The 21066-nt window shown below is 51.1% G+C and overlaps 1 protein-coding gene, 1 non-coding gene and 1 pseudogene across 2 annotated transcripts; all 3 read right to left on the reverse strand.

Moving 5' to 3' along the window:
• Nucleotides 1-3482: 3482 nt before the first annotated feature.
• On the reverse strand, nucleotides 3483-9729 carry LOC142072390 (prostasin-like; annotated as a pseudogene).
• On the reverse strand, nucleotides 6330-6493 carry LOC142072652 (U1 spliceosomal RNA). The gene has a single exon (XR_012669161.1). It is a non-coding gene; the product is annotated as a U1 spliceosomal RNA (small nuclear RNA).
• A 353-nt stretch (nucleotides 9730-10082) lies between the features above and the next one.
• LOC142072391 (serine protease 27-like) lies at nucleotides 10083-15649 on the reverse strand. Its single transcript, XM_075129052.1, has 4 exons — nucleotides 15544-15649; nucleotides 12105-12267; nucleotides 11647-11918; nucleotides 10083-10270 (listed from the first exon to the last, which is right to left on the reverse strand). The coding sequence occupies exons 1-4, from the start codon at nucleotides 15647-15649 to the stop codon at nucleotides 10083-10085; spliced, it is 729 nt and encodes a 242-aa protein (XP_074985153.1).
• Between the last annotated feature and the right edge of the window lie 5417 nt (nucleotides 15650-21066).

The following is a 21066-nucleotide window of genomic DNA, read 5'->3' on the forward strand; positions in this document are numbered from 1 at the left end:
AGCAGTGCCAAGTAAATCTAGCTGAGCCCTGACAGGGGTTCATCCAACTTGCTCTTAAAAGCCTCCAGTGACGGGGATCCCGCAACCTCCCTGGGAAGCCTGATCTGGAGCTGAACGACCCTGAGAGTTAGATCGACCCGGAAAATGGACCCCTAGAATCTCACCAACCTGTTGAAACACTTTGGACTCAAAGCTTCACCCGCAAGCTGTGCATAACTTACCTGGGAGCCCGGACCTGGTGAGGATTCATTCCCTGGGACCTTGGCTACCGTCCCAGCCTCTGGATTTCTTAGGGGCTGGTTTGTGAAGGTGTCCATAGCGACTAGCCAATGTTCCCCGCTAGATTCTGTCTCGGGCAAAGTCCAAACCACGTCAGCAGCATCGTGCCCTGTCGGTGCCCCCACAAGATTATCTCCACGTTGGGGCTCTGCTTGTCTCAAGCCACCTCACATTTCCTGCCTCCGTTTTCTACATCCACCCAGCAGAAATTCGCCTTTCGCTTGGCTAAGGTTTTTGCAACCCCGAAGTGTCCAGTAACTTTAAGATCATAGCATGACCCTTTTCAGGGTATCTGGTACAACCAGTTGATCCCTGGACTCATCACCCGCTGGCTCTTCATCTCTATCATTAGAGGGCAGCAGAGAGCTCCTTGCCCCACAAATTGCAAAATGTTTTGATGATCAATTTTACCTCCATTTTATGAAAGAAAAAGCACCAGGGAGCTCGGGGACACACCCCCACTCTCCTCCCAAAGCTGGAGACAGAAGACAGAACCCAGGAGTCCTGGCTCCCTGCCCCCTTACTCTAACCCACTAGACCCCACTCCCCTCCTAAAGCTAGGAATAGAACCCAGGAGTCCTGGCTCCCAGCCCACCAGACTTCCCTCCTCTCCCAGAGTGCATGAGAGAACCCAGGAGTCCTGGCTCCCAGCCCCGCCTACCAGTGGCTATTAATAGCCTCTGGCTACACCCCTCCCATGACTGGGAGCCAATCTCCTTCGGGGTCAGAGCCCGGCTGCTGGGCAGGAGGAAATAGAAACCAGCTGAAGTTTTACTTTCGTTTCCCCAGGATTAAATCTTGGACACTGGCACAGAGAGCTGTGGGTCAGGTAACAGATGGGGGCTGTTCCCCCCAGTCTATTCCCCTGGGGGGCAGGATCGCCCCCTCCAGTCGACACCTCCCCTTCCTTTGGGGGTCTGCGATTCTCTCTCGATCCTCTTTTAGCTAGCAATATGGCCAGCACCAGCAGTGAGGTCAGCTGGGAGCACAGCGCCCCCCATGAGCCGGCTCCACATGAGCCCTGGGTTGGGACAGCCCAGCTTAGCCTCTGGGGAGCAGAGCAGACAGCCCCTGGGTTTGAAGATGGGGCTTGACTTGGGTCGCGTGAGTCGGTGGGTAAGAACCGCAGGACCATGGCACAGACCTGCCTAGGGAGGGTCATGGAAGCTCCTTCACTGGAGGGTTTTAAAAGGAGGCTGGAGCCACCTGTCAGGGATGCTTCAGACACAACAAATCCTGTATCTCGGCAGGGGGTTGGATTAGATGACCCTTGCGGTCCCTCCTAACCCTGCGGCTCTCTGATGAGAAGCCCCCTGCACTTCTGAGCCCGGGCCCTTGTCTCCCCTCCCCTCTGCTATGAGGCCCAGAGGTTTGCAGCCGAATTGGCAGCAGGATGGTTCCCCATGATTTATCTGACATCCCAGCTGTTTCTCTTCAGCGGAGAAATCAGGGCGAGGAGCCAGGCCTGCTCTTTGCTGTAATTGCCTTTCTGGGATGCTGTCCGGGGGCATATCCGGAAGTCCAGACACAGACATGTCAATTCTCAAGCCAGCCGGGACCGTTGTGATCACCTCGCCCGAGCTCCTGTGCTTGGTGCCCACAGGTGGCCAGGGCTCTAGGGTCAGAATCCCCCCGGCTGGCCCGTTCTTCCGCACCTCAGTGAGGGCAGCCCCTTGCTCCCCTCTACTTCCAGGTACCTGCCCCCGCCGCCCATTTCCCCAGAGTGGAAACGGAGGCATCGCAGACCGTCCCAGCTGCTGGAGGCCAATGGGAGGGAGAGCAGCGTGGGAGACCGCTGGCAACCGCGGGGGGCACCAGAGAGATTTCCTGCCCCTGCAGCAGTTTGGTGGCAGATGGGGAAGTGGTGGGGGGGAAGAGGAGTACATGGGGGGGGAGCTATAGAAACATCCCCCGCCCCCGAGCACAGTGGCTTTATCGTTTGCCCTTCAGTCGCTCCTTCACTTGTGCCCCATCCTGCAAAAGTCCACAGCCTCACCCCCCACCCCACCTCCACCCCTGGCTGACACATCCCTGCCCGGGCTCGTGGTCAGTCTCTGCAGCACCTGGAGTGACGGGGGCCCTGATCTCAGTCAGGGGGGGTCTGTGCAGGATCGACCACAGAAGCACAAGGGGCTGGTTCCCTTGTCTGCCTAGGGGAAAGATCTTTGCCTAAGCAAGTTTCTCACCTATATTCACTTCCAGAGCCTTCAACGCCCCCACCCTTGGTTGAAGGACCCATCTTTCTCAGCGTGCAAGGGCTCTGTTCCCTTCTCTGTGAGTGTAGTGATGGATGCCAAAGGTGGCTTCTCTCCTGGCTTATATCTCCCAAAGTTCAACGAGCTTGTTTCAAGAGGCAGGACAGCCTCAGGCTTTTCTTCCTTCCTGGGGGGCTTTCCTTCCCCCTGTGTGTAAATGGGGCTTCCATTGTTTTGATTCTACCAGGCTTAATTTACATAGGAGACAGGTACGTAGGAGTCCCGTCTGTCCCCCCGCCCCCAGTCCTATCTGGGCAGGAAACTTTCTCCCAGTTTAGCCACAGACTTTAAAGCATAATATTATTAAGTATCCATATTTCCTCATATAGTGTTTAGACAGACATTTCACAATGATATTAAGCACCAGGAGGTCATTAGCTTTCAGAAATGACCTCACGCCGTACCCTTTTCTAATGCAGCAAGATTGTACCCAATCAGTTAATTCAGTTGGTTATCACACAAGGTTCAGACCAATAAACCTTTGAAATGGATCCTTCAGAAAAGTAAAACCTGATGGAGCTTCTCTCTCCTGTAGACACCAGGCTGTCTTCTCCCCACTTGTCAGTGTGAGGTTTGCCTCCACCCTTGTTAGCTTGATAGGTCTGTACGCTGCTTCTGTGTAAACTGAGGTAAACACACAGTCCTTCCCTTAGGATCAATCTGTTTAACAGCTCCACCGAATACACCTGGTATAAACATACTTTAGGTACCATCCAGCATATCTCCATAATTCTTAGCACCCATCGCATACATACATCACACAAGGATATGAACGATTACATAGTTATTAGTTTTCAAATGATATCTCATAAGGGGTATTTTGCACAAAGATTGTTACCACAGTGTGTAGTGTGTGAATACCCAGGCCTAGTGCCGCAGGTGAGATGGTCTATGTGCACAAAGGGAGAGGAAGTGCTGGTGTGGGATGGGGACCCAATCTAAGAGGGGTCACAGGGTCAGCCACAGAAGTATAGTGAGGAGAAGGACCCTGGGGATTATGGCAGAGGAATGGGCACTGTTTGAAGGGAAGTTCACAACCGTGAAAGTCACACCAGGCACGTTCTTTTGTATCCACTCATTGTGGGCATTCGGGCGGTTGTAAACCCCAGGGCAACCGTCAGCAACACTGGTTACCCCATTCACTGTCATCCTCAGTAACCAGCTCACAATCCCACCAAGGTACTAGGTCCCATTCTGTTCGCACACCAGGGGTCCCCCAAAGTCACCCTAGAGACAGGGAAAGAAATAGGATTTGAGGGTGGGGTCCAGCCTCCTTCATCCACAAGATCAGTGGTGGATTCTCCATCTCTTGATGGTTTCACATCCCCGCTGGCTTTACCCAGACACAAACCTTGGGGCTCAGTGAAGGGGTAACTGGGTGCAGTTGTGGGCTGGGTTATACAGTAGGCCCGACTGAATGGGCTGATGGACCCTGCTGACTTTATACTCTATGGCGCATCCTCAAGCCACAAGGTGCCCTGTCTAACTCTGGGGAATGAACTCAGGGCTCAGCCCCTCCATCCATGCCCACTGTTTGGTGGTTCCCCCCGAAACACAACACCAAGTCAACAGGGACAAGGGGCCAGGAGCAATGAGGGCCCTTATCTCATTGGGGATCTGTGCTGCACCGGGCAGAAAGGGAGGTCTCCAGATCTGTCAGAGAATCTCACCGGAGCAAAGCCTTTTTTCCATGTACCCGGCACACAACATGTCCTCTTTGATGGGGCTGTAATCCGCAGGCTTTTTTAATGCTTCACGGAAGCGACTGTTGCAGACCTTGGAGTCTACGGTGAGCACCTCCACCTCCTGCAGCATCTTCGATAGGGAAGAACTTACTGGAACGAAAGGCCCGAGGGCTGGGTAACTCATGGGGCATGAGTGGAAGTCACATAAAAAGCTGTCACGTTAAAGCTCTATACAAAGTTCCCAGCTCTGGCAGGGGAGCAGCGTCCAGTGTGTTATAACACGGCAGCTCGGAGCCAGGACTCCTGGGTTCTATCCCCGCCTTTGGAAGGGGAGGGGGGTCTAATGCAGGGGTTCTCAACGTTTTTCTTTCTGAGCCCCCTCCACAGCTCAGTTGTGCCAAGGCCAGCTTTAGAGGGTAGCAAGCAGGGCAATTGCCTGGGGCCCCACGCCCAGGGGCACTGGGAAGCTAATTTGCTCAGGCTTTGGCTTCAGCCCCTGGTGATGCAGGGTGTTGCTCTGTTCAGTTTTGCTCCTCTCAGTTTTACCGGCCCAAACCGATTTAGGAGCCTAAGTCTTATTATAGACACTGGGGCCAGATTGTCAAAGGGATGTGGGCACCTATGGAAACAGGAAGGTGTCCAGTGGGGTTTTAAAAAGCTCCAAGGCACCTACAGCAGCTGGCACTTTGGATCCTAAGTCTAACAGAGCGTCCATGGGAGTTAGGCACCTAACCTGCACAGCTACGTTGGAATATGCCATTAGGAGCCCATCTTCACCATTAGGTGCCTAAATCCCTTTGGCACTCAAGGCCTGTAGGTTGCATTTGAAAATGTTGAGCCTTGTCTACACACAGTTTGCCCTGGTTTGGTTCAATGGGTTTAAATCTCTGAGCAGATGCTGCTCAGTTCCAGGTCAGGGCTACACATATGGCCATGAGGATACCACTAGGTGTGTGATTTGACAATGTTGGGTACCAGCTGATGGGCCGCCTCTGACACTGCTACCTCTTGGTCTAGAGCCGGCAACGGTAAATATACAGGTGCCAACTACACCAGTAGGAGTGGTTTGAAACCCAGATTAGGTCACATGAATGCATACACACATACACGCACCCCCTCTCCCCCGCCCCATATTTGAACATCCTTTCCTTGTGCCAGTAATTGAATCCCCCATGTGACCTGCAGCTACTAGATGGCAACATTGCTCACCCGCACACCAGACTGAAGCCAAACCCTCTTTGTGTAAACCCAGGGAATGGCTAGTTTTAGTTTAGCTGAAACCTGCTCTGAAATGAGTTAAGGCAACATGGGCTGACACAGGTTTAAAGTAAAATAAGAGCATCCATACGGCCTGAGGTACTGCAGTAACTAGATTGCATCTGAACATCACACCTAAAAAGGATGCATAACTGTGTAAACTACAGAGCTGCAGTTACACCAGTGTCTAACCATATAACAGAGCCTGCACAAATGCAAATGATTATAACCAGGCTTGTCAGAATCGAAATCTTATTTTTTTAAATAATTTTGACAGATGATACCGATGCTGAGTTTTGAGATTTTTGATTCAATTTTTATCGATTTAAATTTTCACAGCTGTGCAAAATTCTGGGTTTTCAGCTAAGTTCTGTAGTTTCATGTACATTGGCCAAACCGGACAGTCTCCTACGCAAAAGAATAAATGGACACAAATCAGACATCAAGAATTGTAACATTCAAAAACCAGTCGGAGAACACTTCAATCTCCCTGGACACTCAATAACTGACTTAAAAGTGGCAATTCTTCAACAAAAAAACCTTCAAAAACAGACTTCAATGAGAAACTGCAGAACTGGAATTAATTTGCAAACTGGACACCATCAAATTAGGCCCGAAAAAACACTCGAGTGGCTGGGTCGCTACAAAAAGTAATTTTCCCTCTGTTGATACTCACCCCTTCTTGTCAACTGTTGGGAATGGGCCACATCCACCCTGATTGAATTGGCCTCGTTAGCACTGACCCCCCCACTTGGTAAGGCAACTCCCATCTTTTCATATGCTTAGTATTTATACCTGCTGTGACAGGGTCAGGCCAGATGGCTACAGGAGCGTGTTTTTTTTTTTTTTTAACCAGGGGACAGCACGAATGCAGTCCCCCACTACCACAAATTATGCAGTCAAGTTTCCCGCATTTGGGGAAATCGCAAGGGTCAGCACACCCGCAGTGCAATGGATGAGCCTCGCCCTGGGAGAACCACCTTCGTAACCATGGTATCTCCCCTGCCAGGTAAGTGTTAGAAGACAGATGTATTAGCCCCAGATTAAGCAGGTCCTTTTCCCCTGGGTAAGGTAACAGGGGCAGTTCCAGAACAAGAAGGAACTTGCTGGAACAAATTCAGGCAGGCTAATTAGGACACCTGGAGCCAATTAAGAAGCTGCTAGAATCAATTAGGGCAGGCTGGCTAAGCAGGGCACCTGGGTTTAAAAAGGAGCTCACTTCAGTTTGTGGTGTGTGTGTGAGGAGCTGGGAGCAAGAGGCACTAGGAGCTGAGAGTGAGAACGCGGACTGTTGGAGGATTGAGGTGTACAAGCATTATCAGACACCAGGAGAAAGGTCCTATGGTGAGGATAAAGAAGGTGTTGGGAGGAGGCCATGGGGAAGTAGCCCAGGGCATTGTAGCTGTCATACAGCTGTTCCAGGAGGCAGTCTAGACAGCTGCAGTCCACAGGGCCCTGGGCTGGAACCCGGAGTCGAGGGCGGGCCTGGGTTCCCCGCAAACCTCCCAACTCCTGGTCAGACACAGGAGGAGTCGACCTGGACTGTGGGTTCCACCAGAGGGGAAGGTCTCTGGGCTGTTCCCCGACCCACATGGTGGATCAGCAGAGACTGCAGGGATTGTTCTTCCTTTTTCCCATGCTGGCCAGTGATGAGGGTAGCTGAGTGAACGGCAGGTTTGGGCCACTAGCAAAAGTGGCCAAACTGAGGGCTGCCGTGAATCTCTGAGGCGATCAAATCCGCCAATAAGCGCAGGACCCGCCAAGGCAGAGGAAGAACTTGGTCACACTGCCTACTGTATTTTTCTCTCCATGCATCTGACAAAGTGGGGTTTAGCCCACGAAAGCTTATGCCCAAATAAATGTGTTAGTCTCTAAGGTACCACAAGGACTCCTCGTTGTTTTTGTACAATTGTATAATTGGACCTTTTTCAAGGTATAACTGTGGCTGTATAGCTGTACAACTGTATAATTATTTAACCATATAACTGCGTCTGTACAATCCTATACTGTATAATTTACCAATATCATTAGATAGAACGGTGACCATATAACCATATAATTGTACAACTGTATAACTGTACCTGCATAACTATGTAACTGTACAATCCTATAACTGTAAAACAATAGAACCACACCTGTATAACAGCATAACTCTGTAACCATACACCTCTGGCTGTATAACCATGAGCGTAAGAATTGCCACACTGGGTCAGACCAGTGATCCATCTATCCAACTGTGGCCAATGCCGGACGCTTCAGAGGGAATGAACAGAACAGAGCAGTTTTGAGTGATCCATGCCCTGTTGTCCAGTCCCACCCTCTTGCAGACAGAGGTTTAGGGACACCCAGAGCATGGGGTTGCACCCCTGACCATCTTGGCTAATAGCCACTGATGGACCTACCCTCCATGAACTTATCTCCTTTTTTTTGGAACCCAGTTATACTTTTGGCCGGCACAACTTTCTCTGGCAAAGAGTTCCATCGATTGGCTACGTTTTCTATCAAGAAATGCTTCCTTATGTTTGTTTTAAACCTGCTGCCTGTTAATTTCATAGGTTCTTGTGTTATGTGAAGGGGTAAATAACACTTCCTTATTCACTTTCTCCACACCAGTCATGATTTTATAGACCTCTAGTGCACCCCACCATGTAACTGTGTAACAATGGCTGCATAGCCATCTAACTGTAACAGTGCCCGAATAATAATGAGTCCTGCCATGAGTGCAGGGGACTGGACTAGATGACCTCTCGAGGTCCCTTCCAGTCCTACAATTCTATGATTCTATAACCATATAACTCTCAGTTCATCTGTGAACATATGAGGCTGCCATCACCCGGCCTGTAACCTTCACCTGGTGCTGGGTTCTTCCCCTGCTCTTCCCCTCTCTAATGCCTACAAGTTTTACTCATTTTGTGGTAAACGGGTTCCCCAGCCTGTCACTCAACAGGGTGTCCCAGCCGGCACACGGACAGAGGCATCAAGCAGACACACGGGCTGATGGTGGCCTTGAGCAAAATCAGACTCTCCAGCTCCACCAGGGCAATGTCGGACTGGTGAGGGGCACTGTCAAAACTGGGATGGAGGATGATCCACTTCACCGATGAGAACGTCTGGTTGCGGGTCTGATCGAAAATCTGGTTTTCGCCCAGCTGCACCCGATGTACTGAACTGACCACAGGTCTGAATACAAGAAAACACCATTGGGGAAGAGCTGCATAGTGATACCACAGGGGGATTGCTTGTGTGGTGCTGAAATGCAGCCACCTCTGGGGTAGGGCAGCTGGGAAACAGACACACATAACGCCACATGGGGATGGCTCACCCAGTGCTGAGATTCAGCGACCTTTGGAGTGGAGTGGCTGGGGAACAGCCACACGGTGATGCTGCGCACCAGGAAGCCAGTGAAAAGGGAAAGCAAATTTTTCCAGAGCAGCTGCAGTCACTGTCTTTGCCCTGCCTGGGGTACTCACGGATCGAAGCAAAGGCCCCATAGGCCCCAGGTTCAGCAAGTCCCTATCCCCGCTTTCACGTTACTATGGTTCTGGTCGTAACCCACTTGATGAGCAAACCCCATGGGATTTTGGGGCGCTGCAGGGATCTTTAGCTTAGGGATGAGGAGCGTTGCTGCAGAGCGAATGAGGAAGACAAAAAAACACCCCAAGGGGGAGACAGAGAGAGAGAGAAGCAACCAGCTTAACCATAAAAGTTATTTATTGCCAGGTAATAACCAGGGGAGCCAAACTAACAAAACAGTGATCATATTAAATCTAACTTAAATTTGATTATAAAATTCAGGTTTAGAAAACTATAACTGATCACACAAGTGTCATGGTCAATGTGCATGGAGGGCGAGGAAGGCCTGGTGTGGGATGGGGTCCCACTCGAGGAGAGGGGTCAGAGAGTCAGCCGCAAAAGCACAGCAAGGAGAAGGAGCCTGGGGATTGTGGCAGAGGGACCAGCACCATTGCAAGTGATGCTGGTAGATAGACGGAGACTGCGCGGAGTGAAGTTCACCACTCTGAAAGTCACACCAGGCACATTCTTCTGGATCCAATCGTTGTGGGCATTCGGGCGGTTGTAGACTGCAGGGTAATCGGGAGAAATAGTAAGTACCCCATTCACTTCTTCCGACCGTGATCAGCTCACAATCCCAGCAAGGTACCAGGTCCTGCCTTGTTCACACTCCAGGGGTCCCCCAGAGTCACCCTGGAGACAGGGAAAGAAATAGGGTTGAAGGAGGGACCAGCCTCCATCGTCCACAAGGGCCGTGTTGGATTCTCCATCTATTGATGGCTTCATATCCCACTGGCTCCCTTTCTGGGAGATGCTTTACCCAGACACAAGTCTCTGGGCTCAGGAAAGGGGTAACTGGGTGCGGTTGTGGGTTGGGTTATACAGGAGGTCAGACTGAATGGACGAACCCTGCTGACTTCATACTGTATGACACATCCTCAATTCCAAGGGCTGACTTGTCTAAACACTGGGGAGTGAAATCACGGCTCAGCCCCTCCATCCAGGCCCACTGTATGATGGGTCACCCCCTGCCCCCGACACACACTACCAAGTGAACAGGGCGAAAGGGCCAGGAATAGTGGGGGCCCTGATCTCAGACAGAGAATCTCACCCAGGCAGTCCCTTTATAGCCTTCCATGGACCCAGAACACATCATGTCATCTTTAATGGGTTTGTTACCCTCTGGCTTTTGTAATCCTTCCCAGTAGCAATTGTTGCAGACTGTGGAGTCTATGGTGAGCACCTCCAGCTCCTGCAGAATCTCCGCTCGGGGAGAATTCACTGAAATGAAAGGCCCGAGGGTAGGGTGACTCACATGGCATGAGTGTTTTAAAATTTTGAGCCTTGTCTACACAAAGTTGGCCCTGATTTGGTTCAGTGGGTTTTAATCTCAGAGGAGATGCTGCTCAGTTCCAGGCCAGCACTATACACATGGCAGTAAGGATATAACTAGGTGTGTGATTTGATAATGCTGGATGCCAGCTGGCGGCCACCTCTGACACTGCTTCCTATTGGTCTAGAACCAGCATCGGTAAATATACTGGTGCCATCTACATCAATAGGAGTGTTCTAAAACCATATTAGGGCCCACATACAACCCCCCAACCCCCAAATAGGAACATCCATTCATTGTGCCGGGAACTGAATCTCCCATGTGAGCTGCAGCCACTAGATGGTGACGTTGCTCAAACACACACACATAAAACACATCGAAGCCAAACTGGTGCACTATCTTTGTGAAGTGTAGCCCTGAGAGTGGCTATTTTTAGGTGAGCTTAAACCTGTTCAGAAATGAGCTAAGATAAAATGGGATGACACAGGTTTAAAGCAAAATAGGAGCATTGGCACGGCCAGAGATACCGGAGTAACTAGATTGTGTCATAGGGCATGTCTACACTCACCGGTAGATCGGCACTCCTGCAATCGCTGCAGCGAGTGTCGATTTAGCGGGTCTAGTGAAGACACACTAAATCGATGTAAGAGCACTCTCCCATCGATTTGTGTACTCCACCTCCCCGAGAAGCGTACGGGAAGTCAACGGGAGACGCTCTCTCGTCGACACAGCACAGTGTAGACACCGCATTAAGTGGATCTAACCGCATCGACTTCAGTTATGTTATTCATGTAAATGAACGTGTGTAACAGATTGATTTAGCACGGTAGTGTAGACCAGCCCTTAATATCACACTTAGGAAGGGTTCATAACTGTGCGTTTAGAATCACAAGCATAGAGCTGCAGTTATATCACCGTCTAACTGTATAAATGTGCCTGTCGAACTGCATATCTGTATAACTAGGCTTGGCAGAATTCAATTTTTCTTTTACTTTTTTATAATTTTGATGACTCATATTGATGTTGGGCTTTAAGAATAGGTGAAGGGGTAAATAACATTTCCCCAGTCCCTTTCTCCACACCAGTCATGAGATTATGGGCATATATCACATCCCCACCTGTACGTGTATATGTGTACAGTTGTAATGCTATGCCTGTATAACCATATAACAGTGTAACCCTGGCTGTATAACCATGTAACTGTGTATCTTTCAGTCTATCTGTGTACATATGGGGCTACAAAATCACCCAGCCTGTTACCTTCATCCGGTGCTGGGACCTTCCCCTGCCCTTCCCCTCTCTAACAGCTACGAATCTGCCTCACCTTGTGGGAGAGTGTTCCCCCAACCAGTCACCCAGCAGGGTTTCCCAGAGGGCACACGGACGGAGGCGTCAAGCAGGCACACGGGGCTGATGGAGGCCGTGAATGCAATCGGCTTCTCCAGCTCCACCAGGGCGATGTCGGCAAGGAAACTGTTACTGTTGTAATTGGGATGGGGGATGATCCGCTTCACCGATGAGAACGACTTGGTTGGGGTCTCACTGACAATCCGTTTCTCACCCAGCTGCACCCGATATGCTGAAATGGCTACGGACCTGGATGCAAAATATCCAATTTGGGAACAGTTGCCCAGCAATGCCTGAGATGCAGGCAGCTCTGGGGTGGAGCGGCTGGGGAACATCCACAAAGGGATGTTGCACACCAGGAAGCCAGTGGAACGGGAGAGGGAGTCCTTCCAGAGCAGCCGCGGTCACTGTCTCTGCCCTGCCTGGGGTACTCACAGATTGAAGCAATGAGCTGCTGACACCACCCAGCTCTCAGAGACGAGCGAGCCGCCGCAGATGTGGAAGCCGTTTTGCTGCACGCTGACCTGCCAGGGCCAGGCCCTGTCCTTGGCATCTTGACCACTGAAGATGCGCCCTGAGACCGAACGCTTGCCACAGCCTGGGAAGAAAAGAAGGAAACTGGCATTATCCCCGGGCAAGGGAGCTAAAGTGGGGAGAGTGTAAATAATTATAAACACTACCTGACGATAGGAGACCAACTCGTTCCCCTCCTAGAGCCTGGGATAGAACCCGGAGTCCTGGTTCCCAGCCACACTCTGGTTCCACATGTCCAGGGCAGGTAACACTGGCGTTTTACTCTGGGCACCTTAGCTGTCTCATTCCAACTCCCATGAGCACTGGGACACTTTTCAGGGTGACCCACAGTGTCTGGGCTGCACAAAAACCTCCTGCTGCCAGTGGGGTGGTGGGGAGGGGAGCCTTGCCTGTGCCCAGCGGGGGCAACTCTCCCAGGCACCAGCTGCTGGCTTCCCAGGTGCCATCTCCTTCTCTTATCCAATCACAAGCTATTGCCTCTTTGCCCAGGGTGTGGGGTGACATCTCTTCTGAGCACTCTCTGGGGGTTCATTTGTCTTTATGACTCTCCAGCCTGCATCTCGTCCAGACAGTAAACAGAGGCTGTCTCCACGGACGTCCACTTTTCAGACTCCCCATCAGTTTTGGAAGACAACAGCCTACGTCACCAAGCTCTAAACTCGTTCCCCACACAAACGTCTCACAATAATTCGACAATCAGCTGAGCCTCAGAGTCCCCACGAGTCCCCTTCAGTGTGCGTGGTCAGGCACAGAGATAATGTCCCTGCCAGCACGTGGCTGGGTGAGTTTGGGCATGTTTATGTTGCAAGCGCTTAGGGACCGAAGAAAGAGCAGGCAGCGCTGGGATTATTGGGGGTGGGGTTACCACGGAGGTTAGGTTAAAGATATCATGGGACTGGGGACAAGGCCACTTAAATATAAAAGTGTTATTTACATAGGCCAATTAAATAAATTAACAGAAGCCATCTCGGTAAAACTTTAACTCATCCTGTCTTCATTCTGCCACTAGGTGGGAAAGAAAGAAAGAAAGAAAGAAAGAAAGAAAGAAAGAAAGAATTGGAAATGATATCAAATGAAAACTAGACAATGACCTTAACCTCCCTAATAAATTTTGTTATACCCCCAATGATAACCTTCACCCAATGATACCCTTAAGCCTAACCCAACGATAACCTTAACCCTAACCCAATGATACTGCCTTGTCCCCCTGCTCTAACACACAAGACCCCACTCCATTTGTGCAGCCAGGATAGGACCCAGGAGTCCTGGCTCCCATCGTAATTTTCATTCCAAATGACCAGGGCAGGTAACGCTGGCATTTTGCTGTGGATGTCTGACCTGCCGGATTCAGATTCACTGGAGCACCCATGGAGCAAACAAAGAGAAAAGAAAGCTATGACTGTGTGTCTGTGGGGAAGGGGGGTGATACAGTCATTCCTGGTGTCTGACACGCTATGTCTGAGGGAATGTGTGCCAATAGCTTCACTCACAGTTCTGAGGCCCTTCTCCACAAGCCAGTATACCTCTCCCCTCCCCATGGGAGGTAGGGCCCCGTTTCCCATCTCCACTCCACCCCACACTCACCCAGCGCCAGGCTCGTCACCAGGAGTGCTATGGCCAGGAGGGAGCAGAGATGCCTCATGATCCAGCCTCGCCTGGTCCTGTCTTGGCCAATCCAGCTGGTTCCATTGCTCCGACCAAAGCCCGGCTGGGGAACGAATGTACCAGGGCAAGTTTTTATAGACACGGCTCCTGCCTCCGCCCTCCCCAGATCGAGAGAAAACAGGTGTGACCCATCCCCTCATGAGCCACTCAAGGAAACAAGTGCTGCTAAATTCTGCCTGTGAACAGGGTTTGACCGTTCTCAGTCTGCTCTACCTAGAATTGCCCTTTAACGGGCGTCCTGGAAAACCAACAAAAATGTGCAACAATCAAGGTTTATGGTGGGGAGGCCCACTGTGATTTTCACTTCCCTCTTTTGTTAGCAACTGAATGTGCCAAGAATAGCTGGCCAAGGACAGTGCTCTGGCAAAGCTAAGGTTGTAATGGGGGTAAGGTTAGCTTAGGGGGGTTCATAGATTCTATGGTGAGAAGGCACCATTGTGATCAGCTAGTCTGACCCCTGCTATGACACAGGCCAGAGACATCTCGTAATAACCACAGCAATCAGCTCAATCTCAGAGACCCCACACACCCCTTTCATTGTACATGGTCGGGTACAGACATATTACCCCTGACAGCATGTGGCTGGGTGAGTTTGGGCATGTTTGTATCTCAACCACTTAGGGCATGAAGAAAGAGCAGACAGGGCTAGCATTATTATGGGGTTGAGACTGCCATGGAGATTAGGTTAAGGTTATCATGACTATAGGGTTAATCATCAAGGCTAGGCCTAGGTTAATATAAAGGGGCACCGGAAACTCAAAAAAGAGAACTCTGCATCCCATTAAAATCACAAGGCTAATTCTGGGAGGCAGAAAAATCTGGATTCCCTTGCAATTCATGGGCATAGTCCCAGGGCACTTAAAGATCAAAATATTATTTACATAGGTCAGTTAAGTAAATACAAGCCATCTTGGTAGAACTTTAACTTCTTCATTCTGCCACGATGTGAGAAAGAAAGAAAGAAAGAAAGAAAGAAAGAAAGCCCACATTTCAACTCAGACCCTCACCCCCCTTATAACTCTCATGCTATAACATCCTGACCTCATTATAACCTTAACCCTATGGTAACTTTAACCCCTGTCCCTAACCCCAATGACACCACCTGATCCCTCCTGCTCTAACCCACTAGACCCCACTTCCATCCCACAGCTGGGATAGGACCCAGAATTCCTGGCTCCCAGCCTCATTCTCATTCCACATACCCAGGGTAGGTGAGGCTGGCTTTTCGCTGTGTGTCTTACCTGTTTGATTCTGAGCACCCTGGGCACCCAGGGAGTGAAGAACGAGAAGGGAAAGATATTAGGATGTTGGGGGTGTCACTGCTGGGGTCTGACACAATGTGTCTGGGGGAATGGGTGTCGGTACCTTCACCCACAGTTCTCAGGCCACACCCTCCTGAAACTATCCTTAGCAACAGTTAAAAATCTTAGCAGAGTCACTCTTCAGATTGCCCTCTGTAGATTCCAGAGTCCACAATCCCCATTGATCTGAATGGGGTGGCTCAGGAGTGAATGCAGAGCTAGGGGCTAGATGAACAGGGGCATCTATGAAGGATGAAAGGGTTGGATCCCCCAGTTATTAACTAGCCCAATTCCCTCTCCTGGAAGCCCATATCTCTCTCTCATCCTGGGGAAGTAGGGCCCCGTCTCCCATCTCCACTCCACCCCACACTCACCCTGCACCAGGCTCATCGTCAGCAGTGTTGTGGCCAGGAGGGAGCAGAGATGCCTCATGATCCAGCCTTGCATGGTCCTGTCTTGGCCAAACCCAGCTGGCTCCATCGCTCCAACCAAAGCCCAGCTGGGAAACGAATGTGCCGGGGCAGGTTTTTATAGACAAGGCTCCTGCCTCCGCCCTCCCCAGATCGAAAGAGAACAGATGTGACCCATCCCCTCATGAACCACTCAAGGAAACAAGTGCTGCTAAATTCTGCCTGTGAACAGGGTGCGACCGTTCTCAGTCTGCTCTATCTGGAATTGCCCCATAAACGGGTGCCCTGGAAAACCAACAAAAATGGTTTACGGTGGGGAGGCCCATTGTGATTTTCACTTCACTGTTTTGTTAGCAACTGAACGTGCCGAGAACAGCAGGTCAAGGAGAGTGCTCCGGCAAAGCTAAGGTTGTAATGGGGGTATGGTTAGCGTAGGGGGTTCATAGATTCTAAGGTGAGAAAGTACCACTGTCTGGGAAGATGACTGGGAGGGTGAGTTATAAATAGGGGATTGCTAAGCAGCGTGCTGGAGGCCGGGTGTCTGTGCGAGCTAAGATTATCAGCAGCACTCTCATGCTGGGGACAACCGACAAGATGAACCAGGACTGTAGAGATCAGGGTCCACATGCGTGTGGGCAGGGCGCGTTGCACAGGGCCTGGTCCTGCAACATCACCCAGCCAATCCCCAGAGGGGTGATGTAATGTCCAACACTTGCAATGTGATTGGTAAGTGGAGATAAAGGAAGAAGTTTGCTCTTCCACCGTTACTGTTATGGTTTCCTCCCCACTCTGAACTTTGGGGTACAGATGTGGGGACCCACATGAAAGACCCCCTAAGCTTATTTTTACCAGTTTAGGTTAAAAAACTTTCCCAAGGCACAAATTGTTTTTTTGTCCTCGTACGGTATTGCTTCCACCACCAAGTGGTATAGACAAAGATTCAGGAAAAGGGCCGCTTGGAGTCCCTTGTTCCCCAAAGTATCCCCCCAAGCCCTTTCACCCCCTTTTTTGCGGAGGCTTGAGAATAATATACTAACCAATAGGTTAACAAAGTGAGCACAGACCAGACCCTTGAGTTTTTAAGGACACTAAAAAGCCATTAGGTTTTTAAACGAAGAACTTTATTATAAAGAAAAAAGAAGCACCTCTGTAAAATCAGGATGGAAGGTAATTTTACAGGGTAATAAAAAGATTTAAAACACAGAGGATTCCCCTCTAGGCTCAACTTCAAAGTTACAAAAACAGGAATAAAACTCCGTCTTAGCACAGGGAAAATTCACAAGCTAAAACAAAAGATAACCTAACACATTTTTTTGCCTTTATTTACAATTTTTGTAATCTTAGATGCTTATTTTAGGTAAAGTTTTAGGAGATGGTTTTTCCTGCCCTGGTCCCTCTCTGTCCCAGAGAGAACAACAAAGAGAGCACAAACAAAACCGCCCCCGCCCCCGCCCAGATTTGAAAGTATTTTTTTTTTCTTATTGGTTCTTTTGGTCAGGTGCCAACCAGGGTATTTGAGCTTCTTAACCCCTTCCAGGTAAAGGAGGGATTTTAGGCTACCCTTAGCTGTATGTGTATGACAGTTACCTATTGCTGTGATGTTGGGAGTTCCTGTCCCAGACCTGCAGCAGAGCTCTGCAAAAGCGCATCTCTCTCACCAACAGAGGTTGGTCCAGTAAAAGGTAGGACCTCACCTTAGGGGACTGGAACACATGACTTATGAGGAGAGGCTGAGGGAACTGGACTTGTTTAGTCTGCAGAGGAGAAGAATGAGGGGGGATTTGATAGCTGCTTTCAACTACCTGAAAGGCGGTTCCAAAGAGGATGGCTCTAGACTGTTCTCAGTGGTGGCAGATGACAGAACAAGGAGCAATGGTCTCAAGTTGCCGTGGGGGAGGTTTAGGTTGGATATTAGGAAAAACTTTTTCACTAGGAGGGTGGTGAAGCACTGGAATGCGTTGCCTAGGGAGGTGGTGGAATCTCCTTAGAAGTTTTTAAGGTCAGGCTTGACAAAGCCCTGGCTGGGATGATTTAACTGGGGATTGGTCCTGCTTTGAGCAGGGGGTTGGACTAGATACCTCCTGAGGTCCCTTCCAACCCTGATATTCTATGATTCTATGATTACATTGCCCTATTTATGGAGCTGTCTACCCTACAGTGTTCCTCCCACTGCTTTAACTTGCCCGCTACGCCAACCTCATAAAACCACCTCGGCCAGAGGTGCAGCGCTTAGGTTGACTTAGGGCGATGCAGGTCAGTGTGGACGCTGCGTTGCTTACGTCGACCTAAGTGGCCTCCAGGCAGAGGTGACAGTCAGCCGGTACGCCACCGTACGACATACCGGCAAGAGCCCCGGGCCCTTTAAATTGCCAGCAGAGCCCCACTGCCAGAGCCCTGGGATAGCGGTGGCGGGGCTCGGGCGGCGATTTAAAGGGCCAGGGCTCCCGGCTGCCGCTACTGCAGCGGCGTCCCGGGCCCTTTAAAGCTCCACCAGAGCCTGGGGCCCTGGGGTAGCGGCGGCAGCTGGGAGCTCTGGGGGTGATTTAAGGGGCCCGGGGCTCCCAGCTGCTGCTACCCCAGCCCCAGCCCCTTTAAATCCTGATTTAAAGGGCCTGGGGATTTGAAGACCCTGCCTCTTCCGGTAGAGGCCCTGTCCCCTCCTAAGGACTCCGGAGTACTGGTAAGTCCTTGAAGTTACTTTCACCCCTGCCTCCAGGAGGTGTCCCATAATGGCCCACGGTGACAACTCTGGTCACTGTTTTGAACTCTGCTGCCTGGTGGCCAGACACACTGGCACACATCTGTTTGCTCGGTGTGGAGAGCTCACAATGCTACCGCCCCGCTGAGCACGCTGGCTCCAGGCAGGAAATCCGCCCCTGCCTGGGTTACACGGGAGGTGATGGATCTCCTGGGTCGGTGGGGAGAGGAGGCCGTGGAGTCACCGCTCCGCTCCAGCCACAGGACCTTTGGCATCTACGGCCAGATGGCTCAGGGCATGGTGGGGAAGGGCTCTGTAGGGACGCGACAGCAGTGAGGTGTAAAAATCAAGGAGCAGCGGCAGGCATAGCAGGAGGCAAGGGAGGCCAACCACCCTTCTGGTATGGAGCCACAGATGTGCCACTTCTACGAGGAGCTGCGTGTATCCCCGGCGGCGGCCCCACCCCGATCGTCAAGCCCCCCCTGGATACTTCGGGGGACCTGGAGGGAACCCTGAGGACAACGTGCTTGTCGAGGAGAAGGAGGAGGAGGAGGGACAGGCAATAGGGAGATTCAATAGGCAATAGGGAGGTGGGGGGGCCCTGCAGAATACTTTGTTCATGTGCCCCAGGATGTTCCATGAATGCTCCACAGAGATCGCGAGGGAACTCTCCTGGAAGGAATCTGCAACGCTCTGCCAAAGGTTTCTTGGGAAGGCTGCCTTGTTTCTTCCCCCCGGGTAGGACGTGTTGCCACGCCACGGAGCAATGACTTCAGCAGGCACCATTGCAGCCCACAGGCTAGTAGCATACGGACCTGGTCTGCAGCTAGATGCATGCAGGAGCTGCTTCGTGCGGCCTCGGTTACCCTCAGGAGCGAGATATCCGCTACGATCACCACCGCTTGTGGAAAACCCTGCCGGTATTCAGTACAAGAGCTCTATGCACTTGTCCTGGTACCGCAGTGCTACCCCCCACATCCCAACTCTCCTCCTCCCCGCCCCCCAGGCTGTGCTCACCGTGGCTGCGGCTGCCACCGTGCTCCGAGTCCCAAAAGGAGAGTGAGAAAGTTGTTTGGATCAAGGGGTGTAAGTGCACGGACAATAGCTGCTCTGTCCATTGTTGCGTTAGCAGGTGCAGAGGTGGCCTGGAGGGTCTCTTCATGCACCCCGACGGAGCGGCTCGGCCAGATAAGGAGGAAGAGGAAGAAGAGGACAAAGGAAGACGAGGTCCAGGAGCCTCTGGTGCTTCGGCGCGTGAGCAGAGGGCACGGAGGGTGGCGCTCAATGCAGAATGCTGGGGTGGAGTGCTTGGGGACTGCTGCAGCCCCGGAAGACACAGGGAATGGGGGAGCGGAGGGAGGTCCCGGATTGCTGTTTCTGCTCTAACTAAGCTCTGTATGATTGGAATATTCCGACAGAATTCAAACAAACCTCAAACATAGGCCTTTGTTTCAGAGAGAGATTCTTTACATTTGTATCCAGGGTTTCGTTGTCGAGCGCTGTCACTCCCATGCAGCAGTCGGCAGAATGAGGTGCGATTCTCCCCCCCCGCCCCGCCTCCCCAACGCCATTTCTCTTTCTATCAGGACTTGTGCCCCTGTGCAAGAGGAAAGGATTTGATCCCCTTTGCTTATGACTTCTCTGAAGCAACTAGCTCTCATGCAATCAATTGTAAATACATTTCAGTAGTACTACTCCACATGGGAGGTGGGTATAATAGGCTCCGCCTCTCCCCCTCCCTGCTCTGCCCCTTCCCCAAGGCTCCCACTGCCCACCGCCACCTGGTTAGTCCTTCCTCACTCCTCTCCTCCACTCCACCCCCCCTCTCAGGAGGACCCCACTGCTCTCCTCTCCTCACCCCTCCTCCCCCGTGAGACCCCCCTCCACCACGTCCTTCCCTCCTCCATCCCCCTTCCCCATGAGACCGCCCCACTCACTGCGTCCTTCCTCACCCCTCCTCATCATTCCCCACAATTGTGAACATTTAAATCATTAACAATCTTAAAAAGACTTAAAAACAAACATCTGCATTATCCGTCCAAATGCTCCGAAAATCAAAATCAGATTCTGCCAAGCCTATTTATGCAGCTCAGGGGTCTTTGCTTTGGAGTTTCCAGGTGCAGGTATTTAGTCGACAATGGGTTTTTCTCCAGTCACAGTGTCCAAGGGATGGATTCCAGGTGGGTCATTTTAAATTCCCTTCATGCCAAGTATTTCCTAGGAAACCCACTTCAGACGTATTGTCCCCCAAAGCCCTTTGAAGTTCCGAAGCCTTCCCAGATATTGCTTTAGTCAGGCCTGGTCTGCACTTAATATTTTGATCAAGCTCCATTGCTCAGCGCTGTGAAAAAACTTGTGCCCTGAGCTCTGTAGCTCGGTCAGCCTAACCCCCCGCAGAGACATAGGTAGGTTGACGGGTGAAGTCTTCTAGCTTCAGCCTCCTAGAGGAGTTACACACAATTCCACAGCGACACAAACCTAGCTGCGTTTGAAGTACAACGCCCCCCGTAAAGGTCTTAAATGGAAGCCAAGAAGGTTAATTTCATAAGGTTTGTCCAGGATACTGCAGGACATCGCCATAGCTGTCACACCAAGTACTTGGAGTTGGGGAGTACGACAGCTGCCTTTCATTCAGGAAAAAGGTCAAACTTGGAACCCAGACCTGAAAACAGAGGAGTCATTTCTCCTTCAGCCCCAGAATCAGACGGACACACACATTAACAGAGCGCGGCTGAGAGGACCGGGTTAATCAGCACTCCCAAGCTGTCACCCTCCTATGCCATGGGCAC

Source organism: Caretta caretta, chromosome 6 (genome assembly GCF_965140235.1).
Source record: "Caretta caretta isolate rCarCar2 chromosome 6, rCarCar1.hap1, whole genome shotgun sequence".
Classification (NCBI taxonomy): domain Eukaryota; kingdom Metazoa; phylum Chordata; order Testudines; family Cheloniidae; genus Caretta; species Caretta caretta.